Source organism: Oncorhynchus kisutch, linkage group LG8 (genome assembly GCF_002021735.2).
Source record: "Oncorhynchus kisutch isolate 150728-3 linkage group LG8, Okis_V2, whole genome shotgun sequence".
NCBI lineage: Eukaryota > Metazoa > Chordata > Actinopteri > Salmoniformes > Salmonidae > Oncorhynchus > Oncorhynchus kisutch.
The window spans coordinates 38,395,397-38,421,024 of NC_034181.2; the positions used below are offsets into that span (position 1 = coordinate 38,395,397).

The window sequence follows — 25,628 nt, forward strand, 5'->3', positions numbered from 1 at the left end:
GACAGCTCCTTGCAGACTGACAGCTCCTTGCAGACTGGCAGCTCTTTGCAGACTGACAGCTCTGGCTGCTTCATGCAGACTGACAGCTCTGACTGCTCCATGCAGGCTGACAGCACCCTGCAGACTGACAGCTCTTTGCAGACTGACAGCTCTGGCTGCTTCATGCATACTGACAGCTCCCTGCAGACTGGCAACTCAGGCTGCTTCGAACAGGCAGGAGGGAAGGAAGGCTCTGATAGCGCCGAACAGACAGGAGACTCCGGTAGCGCAGGAGAGGAGAAAGGCTCCGACAGCGCAGGAGAGGCGAGGCGCACTGTAGGCCTGATGCGTGGTGCGGGCACTGGTGATACTGGATCGAGGACACGCACAGGAAATCTGGTGCGGGGAGCTGCTACCGGAGGACTGGTGTGTGGAGGTGGCTCTGGATAGACCGGACCGTGCAGGCGCACTGGAGCTCTTGAGCACCGATCCTGCCCAAGCTTACCTGGCTCGATGCCCACTCTAGCCCGGCCAATACGAAGGGCTGGTATGAACCGTACCGGGCTATGCACCCGCACTGGAGACACCGTGCGCTCACTAGCATAACACGGTGCCTGCCCGGTCTCTTTAGCCCCCCGGTAAGCACAGGGAGTTTGTGCAGGTCTCCTACCTGGCATAGCCATACTCCCTGTAAGCCCCCCCCCAATACATTTTTGGGGCCGACTCTCAGGCTTCCATCCGCGTCGCCGTGCTGCCTCTTCATACCAGCGCCTCTCCGCTTTAGCCGCCTCTAGTTCTTCCTTGGGAAGGCGATATTCTCCAGGCTGAGCCCAGGGTCCTTTTCCGTCCAGTTCCTCCTCCCATGTCCAATTCTCCAAGTGATGCAGCCTCTCCCACTGCAACTGCTCTTCACGATTAACAAGGAGAGTTGGCTCAGGTCTGACACCTGACTCATCCACTCTCCCTCTGAGCCCCCCCCCCAATAAATTTTTGGGGCTGCTTTTCGGGTTTCCTTGCCAACCGTGTTCCCTCGTATCGTCGGCTCTTATCTCCGGCTGCCTCTGCTCTCCTCAGTGCCTCCACCTGTTCCCATGGGAGGCGATCTCTTCCAGCCAATATCTCCTCCCAAGTGTAACAACCTTTGCCATCCAATACGTCTTCCCATGTCCATTCCTCCTTTCGCTTTTCCTGCCTGTTACCACGCCGCTCGGTCCGAGTGTGGTGGGTGATTCTGTAACGGCGTTCTTCGTTTGTTGAAAGAGAGGACCGAAATGCAGCGTGGTGGTTACTCATGTCTTTAATGAAACGAAAATGACGATACATGAAATAACTAATAAATACAAAAACAACAAACGGAACGTGAAAACCTATTACAGCCTATCTGGTGACACTACACAGAGACAGGAACAATCACCCACGAAATACAAAGTGAAACTCAGGCTACCTAAATACGGTTCCCCATCAGAGAAAACAAGAATCACCTGACTCTGATCGAGAACCGCCTCAGGCAGCCAAGCCTACACTCGACACACCCCTAATCAACCACAATCCCAATGCCTACAAAAAAAAACAATACGACAACACAATAACCCATGTCACACCCTGGCCTGAACAAATAATTAAAGAAAACACAAAATACTAAGACCAAGGCGTGACAATCAAACCTTTTTCAAAACACAAATTAATGGAAAAAAATATAAAAAATGGGCTGCAGGTGTAAACGTAACCATGGCAGGTAGACTAGTCATGAACTGTCCATGGATGTTGTGACCCTTGAAGTGTTTGTGCTTTTCACATATTGTTCTCTTCAGGAAACCTGTTTTACTTGGGAACATCTTCAGAAAATATTGATAACTGTACATTTATATCATTCATCATGTCTTGTAAACTCACTGTCAACTGTGTTTATTTTCAGCAAACTTAACAGGTGTAAATATTTATATGAACATAACAAGATTCAACAACTGAGACATGAACTAAACAAGTTCCACAGACATGTGACTAACAGAAATTGAATAATGTGTCCCTGAACAAAGGGGGGTCAAAATCAAAAGTAACAGTCTGTATCTGGTGTGGCCACCAGCAGCATTAAGTACTGCAGTGAATCTCCTCCTCATGGCCTGCACCAGATTTGTCAGTTCTTGCTGTGAGATCTTACCCCACACTTCCACCAAGGCACCTGCAAGTTCCCGGACATTTCTGGGGGGAATGGCCCTAGCCCTCACCCTCCGATCCAACAGGTCCCAGACGTGCTCAATGGGATTGAGATCCGGGCTCTTCGCTGGCCATGGCAGAACACTGACATTCTTGTCTTGCAGGAAATCACACACAGAACAAGCAGTATGGCTGGTGGCATTGTCATGCTGGAGGGTCATGTCAGGATTAGCCTGCAGGAAGGGTACCATATGAGGGAGGAGGATGTCTTCCCTGTAATGCACAGAGTTGAGATTGCCTGCAATGACAACAAGCTCAGTCTGATGATGCTGTGACACACCGCCCCAAACCATGACGGAACCTCCACCTCCAAATCGATCCCGCTCTAGAGTACAGGCCTCGGTGTAACGTTCATTCCTTCGACGATAAACGCGGATCCGACCATCACCCCTGGTGAGACAAAACCGCAAAACCGTCCTCTCTCCCTGTAGCGCTGTCTTAGGTGTCTCACAGTACGGACATTGCAATTTATTGCCCTGGCCACATCTGCAGTCCTCATGCCTCCTTGCAGCATGCCTAAGGCACGTTCACACAGATAAGCAGGGACCCTGGGCATCTTTCTTTTGGTGTTTTTCAGAGTCAGTAGAAAGGCCTCTTTAGTGTCCTAAGTTTTCATAACTGTGACCTTAATTGCCTACCGTCTGTAAGCTGTTAGTGTCTTAACGACCGTTCCACAGGTGCATGTTCATTAATTGTTTACGGTTCATTGATCAAGCATGGGAAACAGTGCTTAAACTCTTTACAATGAAGATCTGTGAAGTTATTTGGATTTTTACGAATTATCTTTGAAAGACAGGGTCCTGAAAAAGGGATGCTTCTTTTTTTGCTGAGTTTAGATATAGGAATATTTATTGTTGAAAATTGTTCTATGTCACCTAAATGGATGGGAATACTCCATTCTCATTTATTCTGATCTTCTTATACACTCTTAATATTGCATATAATTTCCTGTAGATTTTACAACAATAAGGCTTGGGGGAGAAGCCTGGTGTTCATACCCATTAATTTTCCCGTTACATTGTCTCATTAAATGAGTGATTATTAAACCTGAGGCTGTCTCCTAGCAACTGAGGCCTGATTGGTTATCAGAACCTACCTGCCCTTCTGAATTCTGTGTGAACCATGGAAACAAATTTACAAACATTAATCTGAAAGCAGAGCTTAAAGATAGAGAGGCCCGAAAGAACCTGGTCACCTGGACAACGCAAAGGGTACACTAGAGTGGATTTCTAGTCCAGAACTTTCGGTTCCCTCAAAAGGTTTTTGATACCCATAACTTGGAAAACTTTCCATAAGGTTTCCATTTCAGATGTTAAGCATGGCCTTATTTCTATTACAGCATATTGGATGACTGTTATTCATATTCCATTCACTCAGCTCAACGTAACATCGATATGTTTAGGCTATTACATGATACTCATATTTTCCATATACCTATCATGAGGTTGCTACAACCTAGCCTACAAATTAAAGTTTACAATGTAGGTGCACAGGTCGAGGGAGATTAGAGTAATCAAGGTGACAGACAGTTACTGCATCCAGCTGATGTAGGTTGTAGTCATTAGTCCAACAGTTGCAAACTAGGATTTCTATTGGACAAATTCAGGTATGTTTATCCCCGATTCGTTTCGTTTTGTTTGCTTCCTTTTCAGAAATGTTTTTCAACAGAATCGGTGGAATGAACCCCTGATCACACTCAAACACAGAACTAGCAGCCACATATAAACCGCATGATCACTTTGCTCATTGTATATATAATTCCTTATCACATCTACGCTCTCTCCTCTTCTCACCTTTTCCCTTCAGTGCACAATACAACAGCTGTCTGTGACCAGGCGAAAAAACCTCTCCAAGCCAAACTTTCATACCATAACCGCGACACACAGCCTACATTGTTTTCATCATATTAATGTCATAGTCAACATAGCTACTAGAACTAACACGTTAGTAAACCCACTAAAATAATGCAGTACAGTGTACAGCAAGCAGTGTAGCAGTTACACCGGCGGGCCCCGGTGGCAATAAAATAAAACCAAAAGCTTACCTTGACTTTACCAGTGTTGGGTAGCCATAGCCAGCTAGCTAACATAGCAGCCCTCTCTGCTTGACGGGTATTTGTGTAGACTAAACTAACTAGCTGCATTGCTAACTAAGTAAATGTGAAACATATATTTCCAACAAGATACAGCTATTTCTCTCTCTCTCTGTCTCTCTCTCTCTTGCTTCTCCTTAATTTTGGAAGAAATTAATTTGTTCAAAACTGTTCAACTATTGTCTCTCTCTTTGAGTCAACTACTCACCACATGTTAGGCACTGGGGTGCTAGCTAGCTGTAGCTTATACTTTCAGTACCTGATTCATTCTCTGATCTTTTGATTGGGTGGACAACATGTCAGTTCATGCTGTAAGAGGTCTGATAGGTTGGAGGACGTCCTCCAGAAGTCGACATAATTACTGTGTAAGTCTATGGAAGGGGTGAGATTCATGAGCCTCCTAGGTTTTGTATTGAAGTCAATGTACACAAAGGAGCTTCCACTGATGTTAATGTTTTACTATTTTTATGAAATTCACTGAGGAGGACGCCACTGATGTCAAGGATTTATTTGCATATCTTACTCTCCTTCCTCTTTCTATAGATGGCATTTTGGAGACCTACACATGCGTAGTGAATGTAGCCTAGGTCACAGGGTCACAGGGCCTGCTTGTCACAAGGCCTGTGGTGTTTGTCAGGATAAAAATAAATATGAAATGAGAAAAGCACAGGTAAAAACAATTTGAAGGAAGGCTTCCCAAGTGGCGCAGCAGTCTAAGGAACTGCATTGCAGTGTTGTGGAGTCACTACAGCCTGGCCATTTCTGGGATGGCGCACAATTGGCCCAGCATTGTCCGGGTTTGGACGGGGGGTCTTTCCTTGGTTCATTGTGCTCTAGCAACTCCTTGTTGGCCGGCCAGGCTCCTGCAGGCTGACTGCAATAGTCAGTTGAACAGTGCTTCCTCCGACACATTGGTGCATTTGGCTTCTGGGTTAAGCGAGATGGTGTTAAGAAGCGCAGCTTGGCAGGTCATGTTTTGGAGGACGCATGACTCGGAATCTTTGCATTTCCTGAGCCCATTGGCGAGTTGCAGCAATTAGACAAGATCATAATCACGAAAAGGGGGTACATTTTTTGGGGGTGGTAAACAAGTCTCAGTTGGAAAATTACACAAAATACTAATGCTAATGCCAAAGACACACCAGGATGGCTATAAAATTGGTGTTATGTGATCCAGTCTCACTCCTGACAACAGTGCATTCGGAAAGTATTCAGACCCCTTCCCTTTTTTTCCGTTATAGCCTTATTCTAAAATGGATTAAAAAAACAAACATAATGACAAAGTCAAAACAGGTTTATAGTAATGTTTTCAAATGTATATAATTTTTTTTTTTACATAAGTATTCAGACCCTTTGCTATGAGAATCGAAATTGGGCTCAGGTCCATCCTGTTTCCATTGATCATCCTTGAGATGTTTCTACAACTTGATTGGAGTACACCTGTGTTAAATTCAATTGATTGGACATGATTTGGAAAGGTACACACCTGTATAAATGAGGTCCAACAGTTGACAGTGCATGTCAGAGCTAAAACCAAGCCACGAGGTCGAAGGAATTGTACGAAGAGCAATCCCCAAGAACACAGTGGTCTCCATCATTCTTAAATGGATTACATTTGGAACCTCAAAGACTCTTCCTAGAGCTGGCCGCCCGACCAAACTGAGCAATCGGGGGAGAAGGGCCTTGGTCAGAGAGGTGACCAAGAAGCCGATGTTCACTCTGACAGAGCTCCAGAGTTCCTCTGTGGAGATGGGAGAACCTTCCAGAAGGACAACCATCTCTGCAGCACTCCACCAATCAGGCTTTTATGGTAGTGGCCAGACAGGAAAGCCCACTTGGAGTTTGGGGATGTTTTTCAGTGGCAGGGACTGGGAGACTAGTCAGGATGATGATGAACGAAGCAAAGTACAGAGATCCTTGATGAAAACCTGCTACAGAGTGCTCAGGACCTCAGACTGGGGGCAAATGTTCACCTTCCAACAGGACAATGACCCTAAGCACACAGCCAAGACTAAGCAGGAGGGGCTTTTGGACAGGTCTCTGAATGTCCTTAAGTGGCCCAGCCAGAGCCCGGACTTGAACCCTATCAAACATCTCTGGAGAGACCTGAAAAAACCTGTGCATCGACGCTCCCCATCCAACCTGACAGAGCTTGAGAGGATCTGCAGAGAAGAAGGGGAGAAACTCCCCAAATACAGGTGTGCCAAGCTTGTAGCGTCATACCTAAGGAGACTCAAGGCTGTAATTGCTGCCAAAGTTGCTTCAACAAAGTACTGAGTAAAGAGTCTGAATACTTAGGTTTTTTTTAAATTAGCAAAAATGATAAAATCCTGTTTTTGCTTTGTCATTATGGGGTATTGTGTGCAGATTGATGGGGGGAATCTTTATTTAATCAGTTTTAGAATAATGCTGTAACGTAACAAAATGTGGAAAAAGTCAAGGGCTTTGAATACTTTCCGAATGCCCTCTAGGTTGAGTAGATCGGTAAGAATAAAATCAAGTGTAATCCCCTTTAAGATGTAATTTTAAGGCAGCAAAATGTGAAGACTGTGTAAGGGGTGTGTAGACTTTCACTAGGCACTGTATGTTACTCAGCACTGAAGTGGGTTGTGTGCTGATTATACATGTGAGGCAGGCATCCAATCTAAGCGATTTTTTAACCCAGCTGGCCTTCTCTGCGGAGTGGGTGCTCTCTCTCTCGCTCTTTCTATACACCACCTTTGTTAATGAGTAAGTATGAGAAGTGAATGTTTTCCCAAGGCTCTGTATACAAAAACCCAAAACCCTTTATTTGAGCCTATTTTGTCAGTAGGTTGGACAGTACAGTAAGGCCCTGTTTGTTGGGTTCGTGATGGGGCCTGGTGAAGGGGTAATAGGGTCAGAGAGGAAGAGGTGGCGCGAGAGGTTTCATTCTCGCCCAAATCTGTCCAAAATAAGACTAATGCATTTCTATGGGCTTATTTTGGACCTAAGCTTGTCGCCTGCCTTCCCGCCTTTGGGACAACGACTCCCATTGTTAGGGCACAGACATGAGCATCTAGTCATTATATACGGATCTCTGAAAGGGTACAGCAGGGGATTGGGACACAGGAAGTGTGAAAAGGCCATCTGGAGCAGAGAGGGAGAGAGAAAAAAACCGCTCCTACCTCTTCTTTTCTCTTATTCTCTGATTTCCTCACACTCTCTTGCTCTCCCATTCTCAGTTACTCACTCTCCCTTCTTCCTTCACTCTCTCTCTCTCCTGTTGATCTGTCGCAGGTGACCATGAAAATATCTCAATGGTATACTCCTAGCATCCTCTCTCCTCTATCCTCGTTTCCTTCTCAAACCCCATTGAGGTGAAGGAACCTCTGGTTTTCTTGTCCAAATGGGCTTTGAGAAGGAAACAAGGAGAGTGGAGGGAGGACACAAGGAATATGCAATTGAGATATTCCCAGTGAACCGTTTCTAAGCTCCTAATGAGGTCTGTGACCCTGGGCTGTAGCACTCTGCGCCTCATAAGCCAATCACACTGACACATTCTGAGACAGCCTGGCCAATTAGGTGTCCACTGTCTCTAACTCCCTCTAGCACACTGTCTCTCCCTCTGTGTCTGTCACCACTCTCTCTCTTTCGCTCTTTCTCTCTGGTGAGCTATTGAATGTCTTGATTTAATAATACAGTTGAAGTCGGAAGTTTACATACACCTTAGCCAAATATATTTAAACTCAGTTTCACTTTTCCTGACATTTAATCCCAGTAAAAATGCCCTGTCTTAGGTCAGTTAGGATCACCACTTCATTTTAAGAATTTGAAATGTCATAATAATAGTAGAGAGAATGATTTATTTCAGCTTTTAGTTTTTTCATCACATTCCCAGTGGGTCACAAGCTTCCCACAATAAGTCGGGTGAATTTTGGCCCATTCCTCCTGACAGAGCTGGTGTAACTGAGTCAGGTTTGTAGGCCTCCTTGCTCGCACACGCTTTTTCAGTTCTGCCCACAAATTTTCTATGGGATTGAGGTCAGGGCTTTGTGATGGCCACTCCAATACCTTGACTTTGTTCTCCTTGAGCCACGTTCATCCCTAGGAGACAGAACGTGTCTCCTTCCTGAGCGGTATGACGGCTGCGCGGTCCCATGTTGTTTATACTTGCGTACTATTGTTTGTACAGATGTGTCATGCACAAAGTAGATGTCCTAACCGACTTGCCAAAACTATAGTTTGTTGACAAGAAATTTGTGGAGTGGTTGAAAAACGAGTTTTAATGACTCCAACATAAGTGTATGTAAACTCCCGACTTCAACTGTATATGCCATTTAGCAGACAGTTTTATCCAAAGAGACTTACAGTAGGACACACATGGGTGGGCCAAGCAGGAGTCAAACCCACAATATTGCTGTTGCAAGTGCCATGCTCTACCAACTGAGCCACACAAGACCATATTTCTGATAGCAGCCCACTGAGCACAGACGTCAATTCAACGTCTATTCCACGTTGGTTCAACGCAATTCCATTGGACTGATGTGGAAACAACGTTGATTCAACCAGTGTGCCCTGTGAGACAACAGCCTAACACCATTCCTGAGTGCTCACAATGTTGCAGTCAGTGATGGTCTGTGGCTGATTTGGCAGCCAGGTGTGCGTGGGTGCATGTGTGTGTGCTGTGTCTCCATGTCTGTGTGTGTCTGTGTGCATCACGATGTGTTTCGACATGTGCATTGTTGCATCTGTCATTGTATCTCTGACTTTAAAGCAGTGGATAGCCACCAAGGACCAGTTGTCACCTGCTAGCTCTGCTTTTGTGAGCACTAGGCAGAAGCCATGACAGACAAACACAGTTGTGTGTCTGCGTGCGTGTGCTTGGTGTTCAGCTCTTACTGTCCTACCTCTTAGAAGAGACTGTCCCCTGTTGGCAACGGAAGGATGCTCATTACAAACCCAAATTAGCCTGGCAACAATGCACCTTCATTATGGTAAAATATTAGTTGAATCATCAATGTCATTGCTTGCAGCCATAACAAACGTCTTGTTCTCCCTGCTATTGATCGAGGTTATGGGAAGGAGTAGTCTAACTGAAAAAATGTGTTTTCAACTACTGTCAACTGTTTTAGCAATTGGTTAAATGTTAGGCGGTGATACAGTATGTTTCTTATGGTGGTGCTGGTGTTGCTTTTGATAAGGCTCATGCAACGACAAAATGATGGTGAATTTCAGCAAGTGCAACCCCTGCATGGTGCACTGCTGCCACCTAGCTTTGGAAGCTGGGTATCACTGCTCTTATGGGTGGACTATCACAGCACTGTGAGTGAGTGGGAGAATTTCAATGGAATTCCTTGATTCCTTGGTCCTCTCTCCTCGTCTCTTTCTCAAAACCCATTGGATGAGAAGGTCAGAATGTGTTTTGAGATGGAAGCGAGGAGAGAAGACACAGTGAATCAAGGAAATGCAATTTAGATTCTCCCAGTGAGTGAGTGAAGTGAGTGAGTATTATCTTCTTAGCTATCTCAGATGGTCATAGAAGCCCGTAGAGCGAGATGGTATTAGTCTCTTAGAGACAGACAGTACTAGCGCTGGTACTATACTGTATGTGTTTCTGAGGTAACTCACATGTGAAGTATTAGTCAGTAGCTACATGTACCCACCCCTCCACACAATCATATAGTCTCTCTCTCTCTCTCTCTCTCTCTCCCCCTCTCTCTCTCTCTCTCTCTCTCTCTCATTCACTCCTCCTGCCTCTCATACTAGCCTTATCTCATGCTTCTCCCTCCGTCTCTCGTTCCTTTTTCTCTTGCCTCTTAGAGGGGAGATGTCCAGTGGAGCTCTAGTAGGGGTGTCGTCCCTGGCGCGTGTGTGTGTATGTGTCTCTCTCTACTGTGTGTGTCTTCTGTAAGGGAGTGGTCCCTCACACATATGTGTGTAAGTGTGTGTTTGTTTCGGCTGTGAGTGTACGTAGAGTGTGGAGGTGTAGTAAGATGAGTCTGCCAGCGAACTCTGAGTCACTTGAAAGGATAGCACGCTACCGCCATGCCTGCTCCAACGGCTCTCCATACGCCACCAACAAGCCCATCGATATCAAGCCCAAGAGGAGAGGGTAACTGTGGGGACCGGGGCTCAGGCACTGGGGGATGGGGATGGAGGGTAGGCTACTGTGACTGTGCATTCCTGCAGTAGTATCTTTATTTGTTATTCATCTAACATTATGTGGTGTTTCTGGTTAAGTTATTATTCCAAGGTTATAGTGTGCAGTTTTGTCACAGAGACTGAGGCTTGACATGGACTAGAATGGGATTGTTGCTGTGATTCTTGCACTTTCCTAGTTATTTTACAACTGAGTGGTTGAGGTATTAGAAGAGGAGGAAAGATGAGGGGAAGTTGCGAGTGTGATTGAGTTCTATTAGCCAACTGTATTTATCAGTAACAGCTCTTTAAAGCCCTTCATCATTTTGTGTGTGTGTGTGTGTGTGTGTGTGTTTGCTGTCTTATCTGAGCCCTACCTGGCCTGCACTGATAATTCTCTCCACCGGGGCAACCCTAACAACCAGAGCAGCGTTCACATCGGAGTGCGCCATAGTGTTATGTAAAATGTCGTTGCTCCGTTTCTCGGTTGCCAGGCTGTGATAGCTTTGTGGCTTTGGTTTTTCTAAGTGATCCAGACAGCCTCTAGTTCTGTAGTTCTGTTGTTTGCTCTGTGTAGATCCAGTTGCACAGGTGTTGGTCGATAACAACAGTACACATTGTGCGCGCCTGTGTGTGTGTGTGTGGAGCAACACGTCTGCTGTTAGATAGGCACGTAGAGATTGGTGCCATTAGAAGGGTAAAACAGTCGACAAATAATGGAATGAGAGCTCCACCAAAGCCTGCACTTTATTCCATGTTCTGGAAGACGGGTCCTTTCAGAGGATTATTCAGGTTATTGGCTGCTCTAAAGCTCATAGCCAAAACACTTTCTTCCCATTAGTGCTAATTCTGCAGGGTTTTAGACCTTGTTATCCCCATTCACTCTCTCAAAGTAATCAGATGTGCATTATGATTATCAAAGCAGGTTTTTTCTATATACGTATATGTGTGTGTGTGTGTCTGTGTGTGCGTGCGTACATGCATGTATGTGTGTGTGTGTGTGTGTGTGTGTTTGTGTGTGCGTACATGCATGTGTGTGTGTGTGTGGTGTGTGTGTGCGTGCATACATGCATGTGTGTGTGGTGTGTGTGCATGCATGTGTGCTTGCGGGAGTGTGTATGTGCGCAGGCGTGTGTCTGTAATGTAGGGTACCTTTCTCAGCACCATAACCAAGTCATAAGATAAACGTCAGTGTGTCGTAATATAGATATGGGTGGAGCTCAACCCGTCGATTGAGTGGGCTGACCATCTGTTCTTAGCCGCCTCACGTCAACCTATTTATAACTTTGCACTGATAGTGAGCGTGAATAGGGCCATCTATATGTATCATAAACTCATGTTGGGAGGCCTATTTATCGCTAACAAAATCTATTCAACAAAGTGACTTTAGATTATTCGGATTCTTAGCTTGGCCTAATTCTATTGGGTTGCTAGGCCTACTGCAGGATACCAGGAAAAAAGGGAACTTCCGCTTTAGAATTCCAATAGCACAGGATCAAATGACTAAGGGCTCGGTTCAATTTGTAACGGTGAAGTTCATCGTTACAGCGTGATTGAAATTTAAAGGCGATGTTCCCGCGTTAGTGGAGACTGAATTCACGGTGAATGCTGTATTTGTCAGCTCAATCAGAAATGACCTTTAAATTGAGATAGCGCAGTCTGTAACGCTTCAGATATACAGATTGAATCGAGTCCCTAGTCCTACCAGGTACAGTATGCCTATTTCAGCACTAGATGGCAGTAATGCTTAAAATGATCTGTAGGCTGAACCTTTATTATACTGTACCTATACATTTACATATAACTGAATGTAACTGCTGTACAGACCTTCTTAGTTTGAGCGTTTTGTTATCATTTCTTTAAATTGTTACGCCTTTCTTGTAGTGTTCTATGCAACAATGACGATATTACAGTTTCAAATAAAAATGATAAAGCCTTTAGCCTGTAGCTATGACCCAGGGCCGTGACTCGGGGCGTCACTCATGCGCTCTCCTGAACCAGTGGATTGTGCCTATTCAACTCTGGTTCATTCACTGCAAAAGACTGACAAAGGGTTATGTAATGTGTATAGCATGGACAGCCAGTCAGGCAGCATGAAATCAGCCACACTACCTCTGCTGTTAGAGGTAGTTGGTTTTCCAGCTTCACACAGAGGTTCATCCTCTGATTGACTCCAGTACTGGAGAAACATGGTATGCATCCCAAATAACACCCTACGGTATTCCCTACAGTATGTAGTGCACTACTTTTTACCAGGGCACATAGGGCTCTGGTCAACAGTAGTGCATTATACTGTATAGGTAACAGGGTGCCATTTGGGACACAAGTATGATCCTGTCAACAGAGGATAGGTACATAATGCTGGATGGAGAGGTTATTTATACTACACCGTGGTGGAGTGTATTTATACTACACCGTGGTGGAGTGTATTTATACTACACCGTGGTGGGGTGTATTTATACTACACCGTGGTGGGATGTATTTATACTACACCATGGCAGGGTGTATTTATACTACACCGTGGTGGGGTGTATTTATACTACACCGTGGTGGGATGTATTTATACTACACCATGGCAGGGTGTATTTATACTACATCGTGGTGGGATGTATTTATACTACACCGTGGGGGGATGTATTTATACTACACCGTGGGGGGATGTATTTATACTACACCGTGGTGGGATGTATTTATACTACACCGTGGTGGGATGTATTTATACTACACCGTGGTGGGATGTATTTATACTACACTGTGGTGGGGTGTATTTATACTACACTGTGGTGGGATGTATTTATACTACACCGTGGTGGGATGTATTTACACTACACCGTGGTGGGATGTATTTATACAACTATGGCAGGGTGTATTTATACTACACCGTGGGGGGATGTATTTATACTACACCGTGGGGGGGGTGTATTTATACTACACCGTGGGGGGATGTATTTATACTACACCATGGCAGGGTGTATTTATACTACACCGTGGTGGGATGTATTTATACTACACCATGGCAGGGTGTATTTATACTACACCGTGGTGGGATGTATTTATACTACACTGTGGTGGAGTGTATTTATACTACACCGTGGGGGGATGTATTTATACTACATCGTGGGGGGATGTATTTATACTACACCATGGCAGGGTGTATTTATACTACACCGTGGTGGGATGTATTTATACTACACCGTAGTGGGTTGTATTTATACTACACCATGGCCGGGTGTATTTATACTACACCGTGGTGGGGTGTATTTATACTACACCGTGGTGGGATGTATTTATACTACACCATGGCAGGGTGTATTTATACTACACCATGGTGGGATGTATTTATACTACACCATGGCAGGGTGTATTTATACTACACCGTGGTGGAATGTATTTATACTACACCGTGGGTGGATGTATTTATACTACACCGTGGGGGGATGTATTTATACTACACCGTGGGGGGATGTATTTATACTACACCATGGCAGGGTGTATTTATACTACACCGTGGTGGGATGTATTTATACTACACCATGGCAGGGTGTATTTATACTACACCGTGGTGGGATGTATTTATACTACACTGTGGTGGAGTGTATTTATACTACACCGTGGGGGGATGTATTTATACTACACCATGGCAGGGTGTATTTATACTACACCGTGGTGGGATGTATTTATACTACACCGTGGTGGGATGTATTTATACTACACCATGGTGGGATGTATTTATACTACACCATGGCAGGGTGTATTTATACTACACCGTGGTGGGATGTATTTATACTACACCGTGGTGGGATGTATTTATACTACACCGTGGTGGGATGTATTTATACTACACCATGGCAGGGTGTATTTATACTACACCGTGGTGGGATGTATTTATACTACACCATGGCAGGGTGTATTTATACTACACCGTGGTGGAATGTATTTATACTACACCGTGGGTGGATGTATTTATACTACACCGTGGGTGGATGTATTTATACTACACCGTGGGGGGATGTATTTATACTACACCGTGGGGGGATGTATTTATACTACACCGTGGGGGAAGTATTTATACTACACCATGGTGGGAAGTATTTATACTACACCGTGGTGGGATGTATTTATACTACACCGTAGTGGGATGTATTTATACTACACTGTGGTGGGATGTATTTATACTACACTGTGGTGGGAAGTATTTATACTACACCGTGGGGAGATGTATTTATACTACATCGTGGGGGGATGTATTTATACTACACCATGGCAGGGTGTATTTATACTACACCGTGGGGGGATGTATTTATACTACACCGTGGTGGGATGTATTTATACTACACTGTGGTGGAGTGTATTTATACTACACCGTGGGGGGATGTATTTATACTACATCGTGGGGGGATGTATTTATACTACACCATGGCAGGGTGTATTTATACTACACCGTGGGGGGATGTATTTATACTACACCGTGGTGGGATGTATTTACACTACACCGTGGTGGGATGTATTTATACTACACCATGGCAGGGTGTATTTATACTACACCGTGGTGGGGTGTATTTATACTACACCGTGGTGGGATGCATTTATACTACACCATGGCAGGGTGTATTTACACTACACTGTGGTGGGATGTATTTATACTACACTGTGGTGGGGTGTATTTATACTACACCGTGGGGGGATGTATTTATACTACACTATGACGGGATGTATTTATACTACACTATGACGGGATGTATTTATACTACACTATGGCAGGATTTATCTAGTGTAGTCCAATGGCGGCGAGCTTTACACCACTCCAGCCAATGCTTGGCATTGGTGATTTGGAAACCCATTTCATGAAGCTCCCGAACAGCCTAGTGATGACATTGCTTCCAGAGGCAGTTTGGAACTCGGTAGTGAGTGTTGCAAATGAGGATAGACAATTTTTTACACGCTATGTGATTCAGCGGTCCCTTTCTGTGAGCTTGTGTGACTTACCACTTCGCTACTGAGCCGTTGTTGCTCCTAGATGTTTCCACTTCACAATAACAGCACTTACAGTTGACCTGGGCAGCTCTAGCAGGGCAGAAATTTGACAAACTGATTTGTTGGAAAGGTGGCATCCTATGACGGTGCCTCGTTGATAGTCACTGAGCTCTCCAGTAAGGCCATTCTACTGGCAATGTTTGTCTATGGAGATTGCATGGCTGTGTGCTCTATTTCATACACCTGTGAGCAAAGGGTGTGGCTGAAATAACCGAATCCATACATTTTGTATGCAAAGGTTCACAAAGGGTCCAAAAAGTGACCGGTAGAAGAGATAATGCAAGTTTATTATCAATATACAGTACCTTAAAATTGCCCCCAGTTGAAACCTGTTGCATCCTGTTTTTGGGTGTATAGGCCTATTCCTTAGCTGACGTGTGTGGGTAATATCCTGCATACTGTTTGTTACATATGTACTCTACACACATTATCTTTGGGTCAGCATTGATTATGTAGAATTTACAACTCATCGTGTAAGAGTGTGTGTGTGAGTATGTTTGGGATTGTTTGTGTGTGTGCTTATTTGAGAGTGTGACGTGCGGCCCACGGTGGCCTCAGGCCTGTCTCCTTTCTCTCGCATAACAGAAAGCGCTTCATTTGTTCTCAAGCAGCAGAGGAAGCAAATAACCTCTCGAGTGGCCGGCTTCTCTTTTTCTCTCTCCCTCTTCTCTGGCAGAACAAAAGACAATATCCTCTGATTGACGTCACTCTGCTGTCATTACATCCTAGACTGGTGTGAGTTCTAACGTGCATGCACACATGTGCTTGTTTGTGTGCATGTGTGTGTTGCTGTCATAGCCGGGCCTTATTACTAGCCAGGTCTTGCTACGGGGCTTTTGTTGTGTCTGAGACGTGCATCATAAGAGCAGCACTTACCTGTCCCAGTTAGACCTTAATGAGGAGCGCTCTCTCTCTCTCTCTCTCTCTCTGGCTGTGTGTGACCAGGTTATGAGGTAATTGGGTTCGTATAGCCCTGTCAGACATGTTGCCCCAGTTCTGCCATGTGGTGAAAGCCTCCATGTTTGTTGTCAAAACTCCCCCACAAAGCCCGGAGTAATATAGTTCCAACATTAACCACATTCTCTATCTGTTTGATAAGACATGTTGATTATAGATGTTGACTCCAGGTGAAGCAGTGTTTACTATTACCTCACACCGAATAAAATATGATAAAGTTAGACTAAGTAGCAATAGATGGTTAAGTTACAATTGATATGAAGTTGCAGGGATTAGACTTCCTAGAATTCATGCGCTATTACATGCAACACAGTATTTTCACAACATTGGAGAATGGTCTGTGGCTAGTGGGGTCTTGTAGCTCACCCTCTCTCACTCACACCCTCTCTCACTCACACCCTCTCTCACTCACACCCTCTCTCACTCACACCCTCTCTCTCTCTCACACCCTCTCTCACTCACACCCTCTCTCACTCACACCCTCTCTCGCACACCCTCTCTCACTCACACCCTCTCCCCTTTGACTCTCTCTCTCTTATGGCCGTCCTCTGTTCTTTTCCCACTTCCCTACTCCTCCTCTCCTCAAATATTCCTTGTCTGCCACTCCTTCTTTTCCCTCCCTCCCTCCCTCCCTCCCTCCCTCCCTCCCTCCCTCCCTCCCTCCCTCCCTCCCTCCCTCCCTCCCTCGCTCCTCCATTATGCAAGTGGTTTTCACTTATTGAAGTTGCTTAATTGACCCCCCATAATTTTGGATAGCAACTGTCACTAAACAGGCTCGAGTCCGACCATCCTCGGACAAGCTCACATTTCAAACACAAGGAAGCCGATGAGGGCTGTGACTGTAAATCGCTTTGGATTAAAGCGTCGGCTGAATGGCATATACAGTGGATTTGGAAAGTATTCAGACCCCTTGACTTTTTCCATATTTTGTCACGTTACAGCCTTATCTAAAATGTATTCAATTGTTGTTGTTTTTTCTCATCAATCTACACACAATATCCCATAATGTCAAAGCAAAAACAGGTTTTTAGTAATTTTTGCAACAAAAAAATCCCCCCAAAAATCACATTTACATAAGTATTCAGACCCTTTACTCAGTACTTTGTTGAAACAACTTTGGCAGCAATTACAGCCTCAAGTCTTCTTGGGTATGACACTACAAACTTGGCACAGCTTTATTTGCAGAGTTTCTCTCATTCTTCTCTGCAGATCCTCTTTAGCTCTATCCATCCCACCCATTATGTCATGTCCAGCCCACCTATTATCTCAGCCAACAAGGGCTAGAGCGAAGGTTCCTGACTTTTTCTGTGGCTTAACCAACTAGGCTCATCATTTAACAATTGTATTCGTATTTACAGATGGCATACACATTTGTTATTAAGGCGCATGGAAGTTCACATGTTCCGGAAGGCATTTCTGCCAAAAAACACATTTCGATTATTTAAAAAAAAGTTTATGTTCAAATGTCTCTCCTGTGAAGTAGTGACGCTCGACATACGCCTAGTTTCTTGAAATGAGTCACATTTTTTAAATATAAACTAGTAGTAGTAGTTTAAAGGATAATTTCCAAAAACTGTGGTGAACATTGTTGCAGTGCCTTCAGAAAGTATTCATACACCTTAACTTATTCCACATGTTGTTGTGTTACAGCCTGAATTTAAAATTTATTAAATTGAGACACACAATATACCCATAATGTCATAGTGACATTTTGTTTTTCAAATTTTTTACAAATTAATAGAAAATGAAAAGCTGAAATGCATTGAGTCAGTAAGTATTCAACCCCTTTGTTATGGCAAGCCTAAATAAGTACACAAGTAAAACTGTGCCTCGATTCGTTCTTATGTAGCAAAATTAGAAATTGTGTTTTTTACATTGGATAAAAGCAGAGACTCAGAGCTAGAATATGGTATTTCATACACTGCAGTTGCGGAACAATGGGAAAGTAATTCTGCTTTGAAAGTTGATAAATGTGTAACCCCACTTTTGAGAAAATGGCCCTTAAATGCTAGCTAGCTAAACAATGAACCAGCATAATCTCAACTGATACTACTACCAATACAAACTTTGTCATAGCGGTAGTATAGCTGCAGATAGCTAAAGCTAACAAACTAGGTTCAATGTTAGCTAACTAACATTAGGCTATAACTAGCAATGCAAATGGTTTCTGATTCGGATAATATTACTACACAGATCATACACTTAACATTAGCTAGCGAGCCAGCAACCTAACGTTTGCTAGCTAACTTACAGTACTTGCAATAAAAATGACTTTCTGACAAAATGTGAAACTTATATCTGAAATGTAGCTAGACTCTTACCTGTATACATGGATGAACGCTTCACAGCAGACTGAAACCATTTAACTCTGTTTTGTTTGTAGCTACATTTTGTTTGGCCAGCGTTGTGTCAAGAAAGTAGCCCATCACTTAGCACCTGCTAAATTCAGGGCATCAATGTTGTTGAGAAAAGTAGCAAAACGTTTGTAGTTCTCGATGGCTAGTTTTGTAGTTCTCGATTAGGCCATCATTTCAATAAACACTGTCAGTCATGAATGATAATTCTTCATGATTGACAGGTGAAACAACCAAGCTGCATCTGAATGCCAACCATATCAGCATAATCAGTTTAATGTGAATATACATGTAGATCTTATCGAATGATATAAGTAAGATATATATAAGATATGAGCAAATTGTAGAGCAGATGGTGTTAACAAGCTACAGCCTACCTATATTTTGTTGAAATCAAAACACATATTTAGCCTAGCGGCACCTCCGCTGTTAAGTTATGGCCTCATGAGGGAAAAAATGTGACTATTCAACACAATCATCCTAAAGCCTCAAAAGAAAATGAATAGGTGTTTTTGGTCTAACAGTAACGTTATACTATGCTATTAAATTCGGTGTGTTAGGCCTATGTAGAATATGAATGAATCATTAAGTGATCTTGCGAGATATTTATTCAGCTTTGATCAGCTTTAAACTTTATTAAGTAGGTAGCATAAACGTAACCACATGTAACATATGAATTTGCATTTTTTTAAGATGTTTTTTTTTAACCTTTTTTTAACTAGGCAAGTCAGTTAAGAACAAATTCTTATTTTCAATGACGGCCTAGGAACAGCGGGTTAACTGCCTGTTCAGGGGCAGAACGACAGATTTGTACCTTGTCAGCTCGGGGGTTTGAACTTGCAACCTTTTGGTTACTAGTTCAACGCTTAGTATTAGTATACGCATCAAAAGTCATCAAAAGTCCTAATGCAAAGTTACACCTCACTTTTCTATTATTGGAGTTATTACATCAAACCTATCAGAATTTCGAAGAAAGCCGACGTCATGTCGAAAAATGTATTTTCGTGGTGTGGTGTAATATGGACCCGGAAGGTAGCCTTTTCCCTATAATGTAAAGTCCAACAGAACTAACTTCAAATTAAACCAAATTGTTTGCGCTCATGACTACTGGTTTCAATGTAATTTTCACCAAACTTAAAAGCAAATACTTGAATTTACAAATCAACTTGCAATGTTGCTAGCCAACTAGCCTATTACCGTTAGCTCCTACCAGCCTGCTAATGTTACGTTAGCACTGAATGAGTCAGCCAGTTGCTATCAACACCCAGCTTACAGCTATATTAAAGTAAACCAAAGTTTGGGAAATACATAACACCATCTAATACAAATATCAAAGAATGTTAGCTATACTGTATGTAGTTATCTTCGCCACCAAGCTAGCCAGCCAGCCAGCTAACGTTAGATATTTAGCCAACTAAAGTTAGCTATCAGCTTTAGTCAGCCTTGCCAACCAGCACAGTTATGGTTGGCAAGCAAGAGCCCAACTACCAGAGACCAGTTAGAACACAACTAACACATAACCGAGCACATAAAGAGCAGATACTTACAGATTGATGACTGGGGCCCACCCGAGGGTAAGATTCAGGGAAAATCCAGTAACTATAGCGTGAAAAATCCAAAATATACAGATTACAGATGTTCATCAGCTAGTGCGCTATTACTAAGCCAAGGTGGAAAAAGTTAGTAAACTCCCATAGCCTACTTCACAGAGAACATGTTGAATGTTGACAAAACAAAAAGGAGAACAGACGAGGTACTAACATAACACAATTAGAGCACACTGGTTTAAATGTCTTTTTCGTTTTGAGCCCACAGCAAAAAGTCACCAGAGCCTGCAGTGCTATAGGGTTCCCACTAGATAACACGGCCACAATGTCCGTGAAGAGCATGAGCTGTGACTAACATTAGCCAGCTTGGGCTTGCTACTGAGCTAGCACATGAAATCGGTAGCACAGAGTAGATCCTCCTGATGACCTTGAGAAATAGTGGATTGTGGGTAGTTTCGAACATATCCAGGAATAAGTGAATAGATATGTAACAACCCAAAAACATAACTGTGTTTCTATTTATAGGTAACCAGATTGTGACAACAACTAAGTTACTAAGTCTTTGACCACACTCTGTTGTTACACTGGTGAGTAAAAACATGTGCTTCCTACCCTTTTAAACCATCACCCTTCTGAGAAGTGGCGGAGTTACGCTCCAGGTTCACTCCGGCAACACTACACGCCTGGTTACAATGCTCATATTATGACCTTTTTTTTGTGCTACTTTTTGTCCTTACACCTATAATAAGTCACTGTGGATGAACTCAATTGTAATGAATTTACAGTGTAAACGTGCCACATGCCACTATGCTACTTCTCCAGCATGTTGTGGATAATACAACACACCTGGCGTTGTTGTTAGGTTGCTGTGGCAGCAGTGGGATTGATGTTTGAGACAGCGCTGTACTATGGGATAGATCCCCACCCCTGAAGGAGTTACAACAACGTCACCAACACTGCCCACCCCAACACCAACCCCCCTCAGGCTGCAAGATAGTGATGGTCATTCAGTCTTTTCAGAAAACCGGCTAATTTGGCTCCGTTCACGTAAAGGAGCCGACTCATTTGTCTCCCATACGGCTCTTACAGTAGTTCAAAATGCAAAATAATCTACCTAGAACCATGAAAAAAATAGCAAATCTACAATGTCAAGCCCAAAAGGTGGGCTACGATTATGTCATATCGTTCGTTAAATGCGCGTTCAAATACATTTCTACCTGGCCAACCATGAAAAAAATCAGCTTGGACCAGGTTGACACACTCTCTCCACTATTTATTGTCTCTGCAGTGAGTATTCACCCTCTTTAGATAATTATTTTGTCACTTATCTGTAGAAAAACGTTGTTTTGAGCTTAAAAAGCAGTAGTAGCAGTATGCAAATCAGGGAGCCAAATGAACAGCTCTTTCACCGGTGCGATTCGGTTCCTGACATTCACCAAAAAGTTCAGTTCAAAAAGAGCCATTTGTTCGTGAACGACCCATCACTACTGCAGGAAGGAAAGAGAGAGGAAGAGAGGAGGAGGAAGAAAGGATGAAGAGGAGAGCTTACACATGCGGCCAGGAAGAGAGAGAGTCCGAAAGAGGCAAGCTTACACATGCGGCCAGGAAGAGAGAGAGAGTCCGAGAGAGGAGAGCTTACACATGCGGCCAGGAAGAGAGAAAGAGTCCGAGAGAGGAGAGCTAGAGAGAGTAAAGTGTCAGAAGATAGAAAAGAGGGAAAGGGAAGAGAGGGGAAGGGCTTATACTTGCTGGCCAGGAATAGTCAGTTGAGAGAGGGAGAGGAGGAAGGAGAGGGAAGGAAGAAAAAGGAGGAGAATTTACACACAACAAGAGAGGAAGAGAGAGGGAGAGCAAAGCAGGAGTGAGAGGAAGAGAGAGAGGAAGAAAGGGAGATAGAGTAGAGAGAGAGAGAGAGAGAGAGGGGAGAAAGAGGCTGCTCCCACACACAGTGAAGGTCTGAGAGAGAGGATTCCAGTAGTGGATAGTTTTAGTTGGAACTTTAGTTGTGTGTTCTGTGACTCATCTACCAGTCTCTGTCTCTGTCTTGATCACGAGCACTCAGGTTGGGGCACAGAAGCACTGAACACGACCACAACAGGCACATTACACAACCACTCCATTGGACCGCTCCACAGGATTACTACAGTTGGAAGAAGAGGTTACTACAGTTGGAAGGACACGGTCTGAAAATAATCTTATCAGAGCTTTTTAGGATAACTATAGAAGTGAAAAGTGACAGTGGTGGTTTGACCACAATCTGAACTTAACAGTTTGATGGGAGCTGGAGGGGAACAAGTGGTAACAGTGGTTTGAACGCAACAGGAACACTTTCCTCTCTAGGGAGTTGTGGGTTCTGTGGTTTGACCGGAACAGCACTGTGGGGGCTGTTATCTGGACAGGGCTGTAGCGTTTGGCAGATCCGAGGGGTGAGTGGGTGAGGAGGTCACACCATGACTATTGTTCTGAAGCCACGATCTCGCTCCACCAGCTCTCTACGGAACACGGAAGGAATCTGGTAAACAGACACAAACTTCTACCAACCCCCCGCTGTCCTGTCTCTCTCTGTTTCTGTCTATATCTCTGATTCTGTCTTCTCTTTCCCTCCCCTCTCTCTCAACCCTTGCTCTCTCTCACCTGCTTCTCTCTCTGTTGTCCTGCTACTTTCCTAACTTCCTCACTGACCCCATTTTACCAGCTGTTACTCCTCTTTTTTAGTTCTCTCTCTCTCTGTTCACCATCCCGTGTAAGGCTCTGTCATTCATTTCTCAATCCTCTCAGTCCCCCCTCTGCCTCCCTTTTCATACGGTCTACTGTTTTCTGGTTTCTCTTCCTTCCTCAGTCTCCTTCAGACTGTCAACCCCTGGCCTGTCTTTTCGTATTTGGTGTTTTGGTTTTGACTGTGGGTCACTTGGAAAGTAACTGTATGTGAGAGAGCTTCTTCTATCCTTGCACTCGATTGTACTCTGTTAATTATACAACACACTTAATGGAAGAGCAGGCATCCAGCATGGCAGTTTGTCTCTGTGCTGTCTAATTGTGCGTTACTGCGTTTCCATCAGAACTCACCGTATCAAGCCCATGAAACAGCCGATACATTCTGTCTAAGAAGGTCGTAAAGGCCTTATGTAAATCATAATCGACTCTGGAATGTGTGTCAGTCCCTTGCTGACGTCCCTAGCAGTGCCCCCAGCAGTGCCCCCTCCTTTTCCATAGAATGCACCTCTGGGGGCTGCTCTCCCTGCCTTCCCCTCTCCTCACCCTACTGTCTCGACTTGTCCTTTCTCTTTCTTGCTCTTTCTTTTTCTCAGCCCTTCTGCGCTCCCATGTTCCCTGTGAGCGTAGATCTCTGTCGAACACTTGTTTGTTTCTACAGTGTTTCGCCGTGGTACTTCCATGCTGTACTTTAGCTTAGCAGTCCAGTCCAGCCCTGAACAAACACACAGCATGCTGGTTCCCTCCTCGACCCTGGCCTTTAGGTCACCCTGTTCTCACACAGTCTGCTAATTATCCACATAAGATCCCAGACTGGGAGAAGGCCTGTGTGAACCGTGCACCATCATTAAAGCCATTGGGAAGTCTTTGAGCGGAATGAGGCTGCCACTGAAGGACAGGTGTTATGATCAGATTAACACGTGGAAGGACATCTCTTTCAGCCAGATGTCTGCCCTGAAAGTTCAACCTGGTGGAATTCTTCATGTCACCAGTGTCAGTAAGTTAGATAAACATAGCTTTGTCTAAAGCTGAGTACATGACCGTAGCGAGGGAGAGGTGGGGGATGGAAAGAAGAGAAGAGAAGGAGGAATGTCTGTGAATTGTTAACACTCTCCCCTTCACCTTCATTGATTGAGGGGGTGTGTGTGTGAGAGAGAGAGAGGTGCATTCCTCTGTTATCAGTAGAATAATGTAGAATCTCTCCTCTGCATGGCTGACTGCACAGCAGGTTCTACCCCAAGGGAACTCTCCATTATGTCTCCCTCTGTGACATCACAATAGCTCTCCCCCTCCCAACCATGCCATGTCTTTGTGACATCCATATCACAACATCTCATCTTCCATTCCACACAGCATGTCACCCTCTGTGACATTACAACCCCACGCCCACAGACATGCCATATGTCTTTGTGGCAACCCAGAAGCCTCTGCTTTTCTTCTGTGTCTCGCAAACCTTTTTTTCTTAAACTCCTGTCACATGTGAGGTGGGTTTCTGTCCCAAACCCTTCTCACATTTTACATGTCACATGCCACATGTATCTATGACATCACAATACTCCCTCATTCTGTCAACTCTTACATGAATTCATTTTTCTGGCTGGTATGTTTATTTGTAAACTTTGGAGAATCGCCAAGGGAAAGACACAGACTGCATCTCTCCTTATCCTGTCTCCTGTCTTACCTCAGAATTCAGAGCTTTTCCCACTCTGGCCTCCCTAATAGTCATCATCTAGATGGGGGGGAGGGGGAGGGGGGGTTCGGCTTTCAACTTACTCTTGAAAGTTGTAATAGTGGAATGCACAAGCTGCAATTTTGAAATTGGGTAGTGCATCATCAGTTTTCCTCTTGTCTTGTCTTGTCAGCCGAGGTATACCTTAGACAGCTATGTATAACTTGTCAGAACTGTCCAGATCAACTAGCCCATGTCAGCAAGAAAAGTACCATTAAAACTGCTAAATGTTCTCTGGACCCTATGACAAAATATGTAGAATTGCAGGAAATAACTTTAAATCTGCAAAACGTGTCATGAACAGTGCTTGTGTCTATAGAAATATATGTGTGCGTTTGCAGGCATGCGGGGGTGTGCAGGATTTCCCCAAATGCTGGAAGGGGGGCCTGAGTGAAAAGTTTGGGATCCCCTGATCTAGACCAAGCCTCTCTGCTGTTGTGGTTAATGTTCTCATTAACCGGCCGGGGAGTTGTGCCAGGAATGATTGTCAAGTGACGCAAAGATTCCCAATGGCTAGTTAGTTGGGTAGGTTTATATCCTAACTGTTATCTACAGTAATATTCTTATTAGTCAATATATACCAATTTAGTCTGACACGCTTTTTTCCTGTTAGAACATGTTTGCAACAGCAGTAGCTTATCCCAGTACTTTTCATGTGATCTGTTCTCATCTCTAGCTTGATTGAAAAGCTGGACTGGAAAGTTGGACTCGGTGGTGGAAAGTGGTCTCAGTGCTAAACATGGAGTGACCCTTTGGAAAGTGTGGACTTATAAGGTTCCAGTCGAGGTCTTTGAGTGTCAGAGTGATGCTCAACAGACTGGTTTGCTGGATGTTCCAGGCCTAAAACGCTTACCGTGACCTGTCCAGTAGGGACAGAGAATAATTGTAATCGGCCAATCAGAGCTTCTACT

At 44.1% G+C, this 25,628-nt stretch overlaps 1 protein-coding gene across 4 annotated transcripts in view; it reads left to right on the forward strand.

Moving 5' to 3' along the window:
* LOC109895711 (cAMP-specific 3',5'-cyclic phosphodiesterase 4D-like) overlaps window positions 1–25,628 on the forward strand; it is a 288,944-nt gene that overhangs the window by 225,720 nt on the left and 37,596 nt on the right. The window contains exon 1 of one of the 4 annotated variants that reach the window (XM_031830288.1): window positions 10,067–10,358. The exons of 2 other annotated variants lie outside the window; for them this stretch is intronic. In XM_031830288.1, the coding sequence (XP_031686148.1) occupies window positions 10,240–10,358 (119 nt within the window). In that variant the 5' untranslated portion in view covers window positions 10,067–10,239. Of the gene's footprint in view, window positions 1–10,066; window positions 10,359–21,654; window positions 22,792–25,628 lie in introns of those variants that run through there. One more of the 4 variants, XM_031830289.1, reaches the window with a different exon arrangement.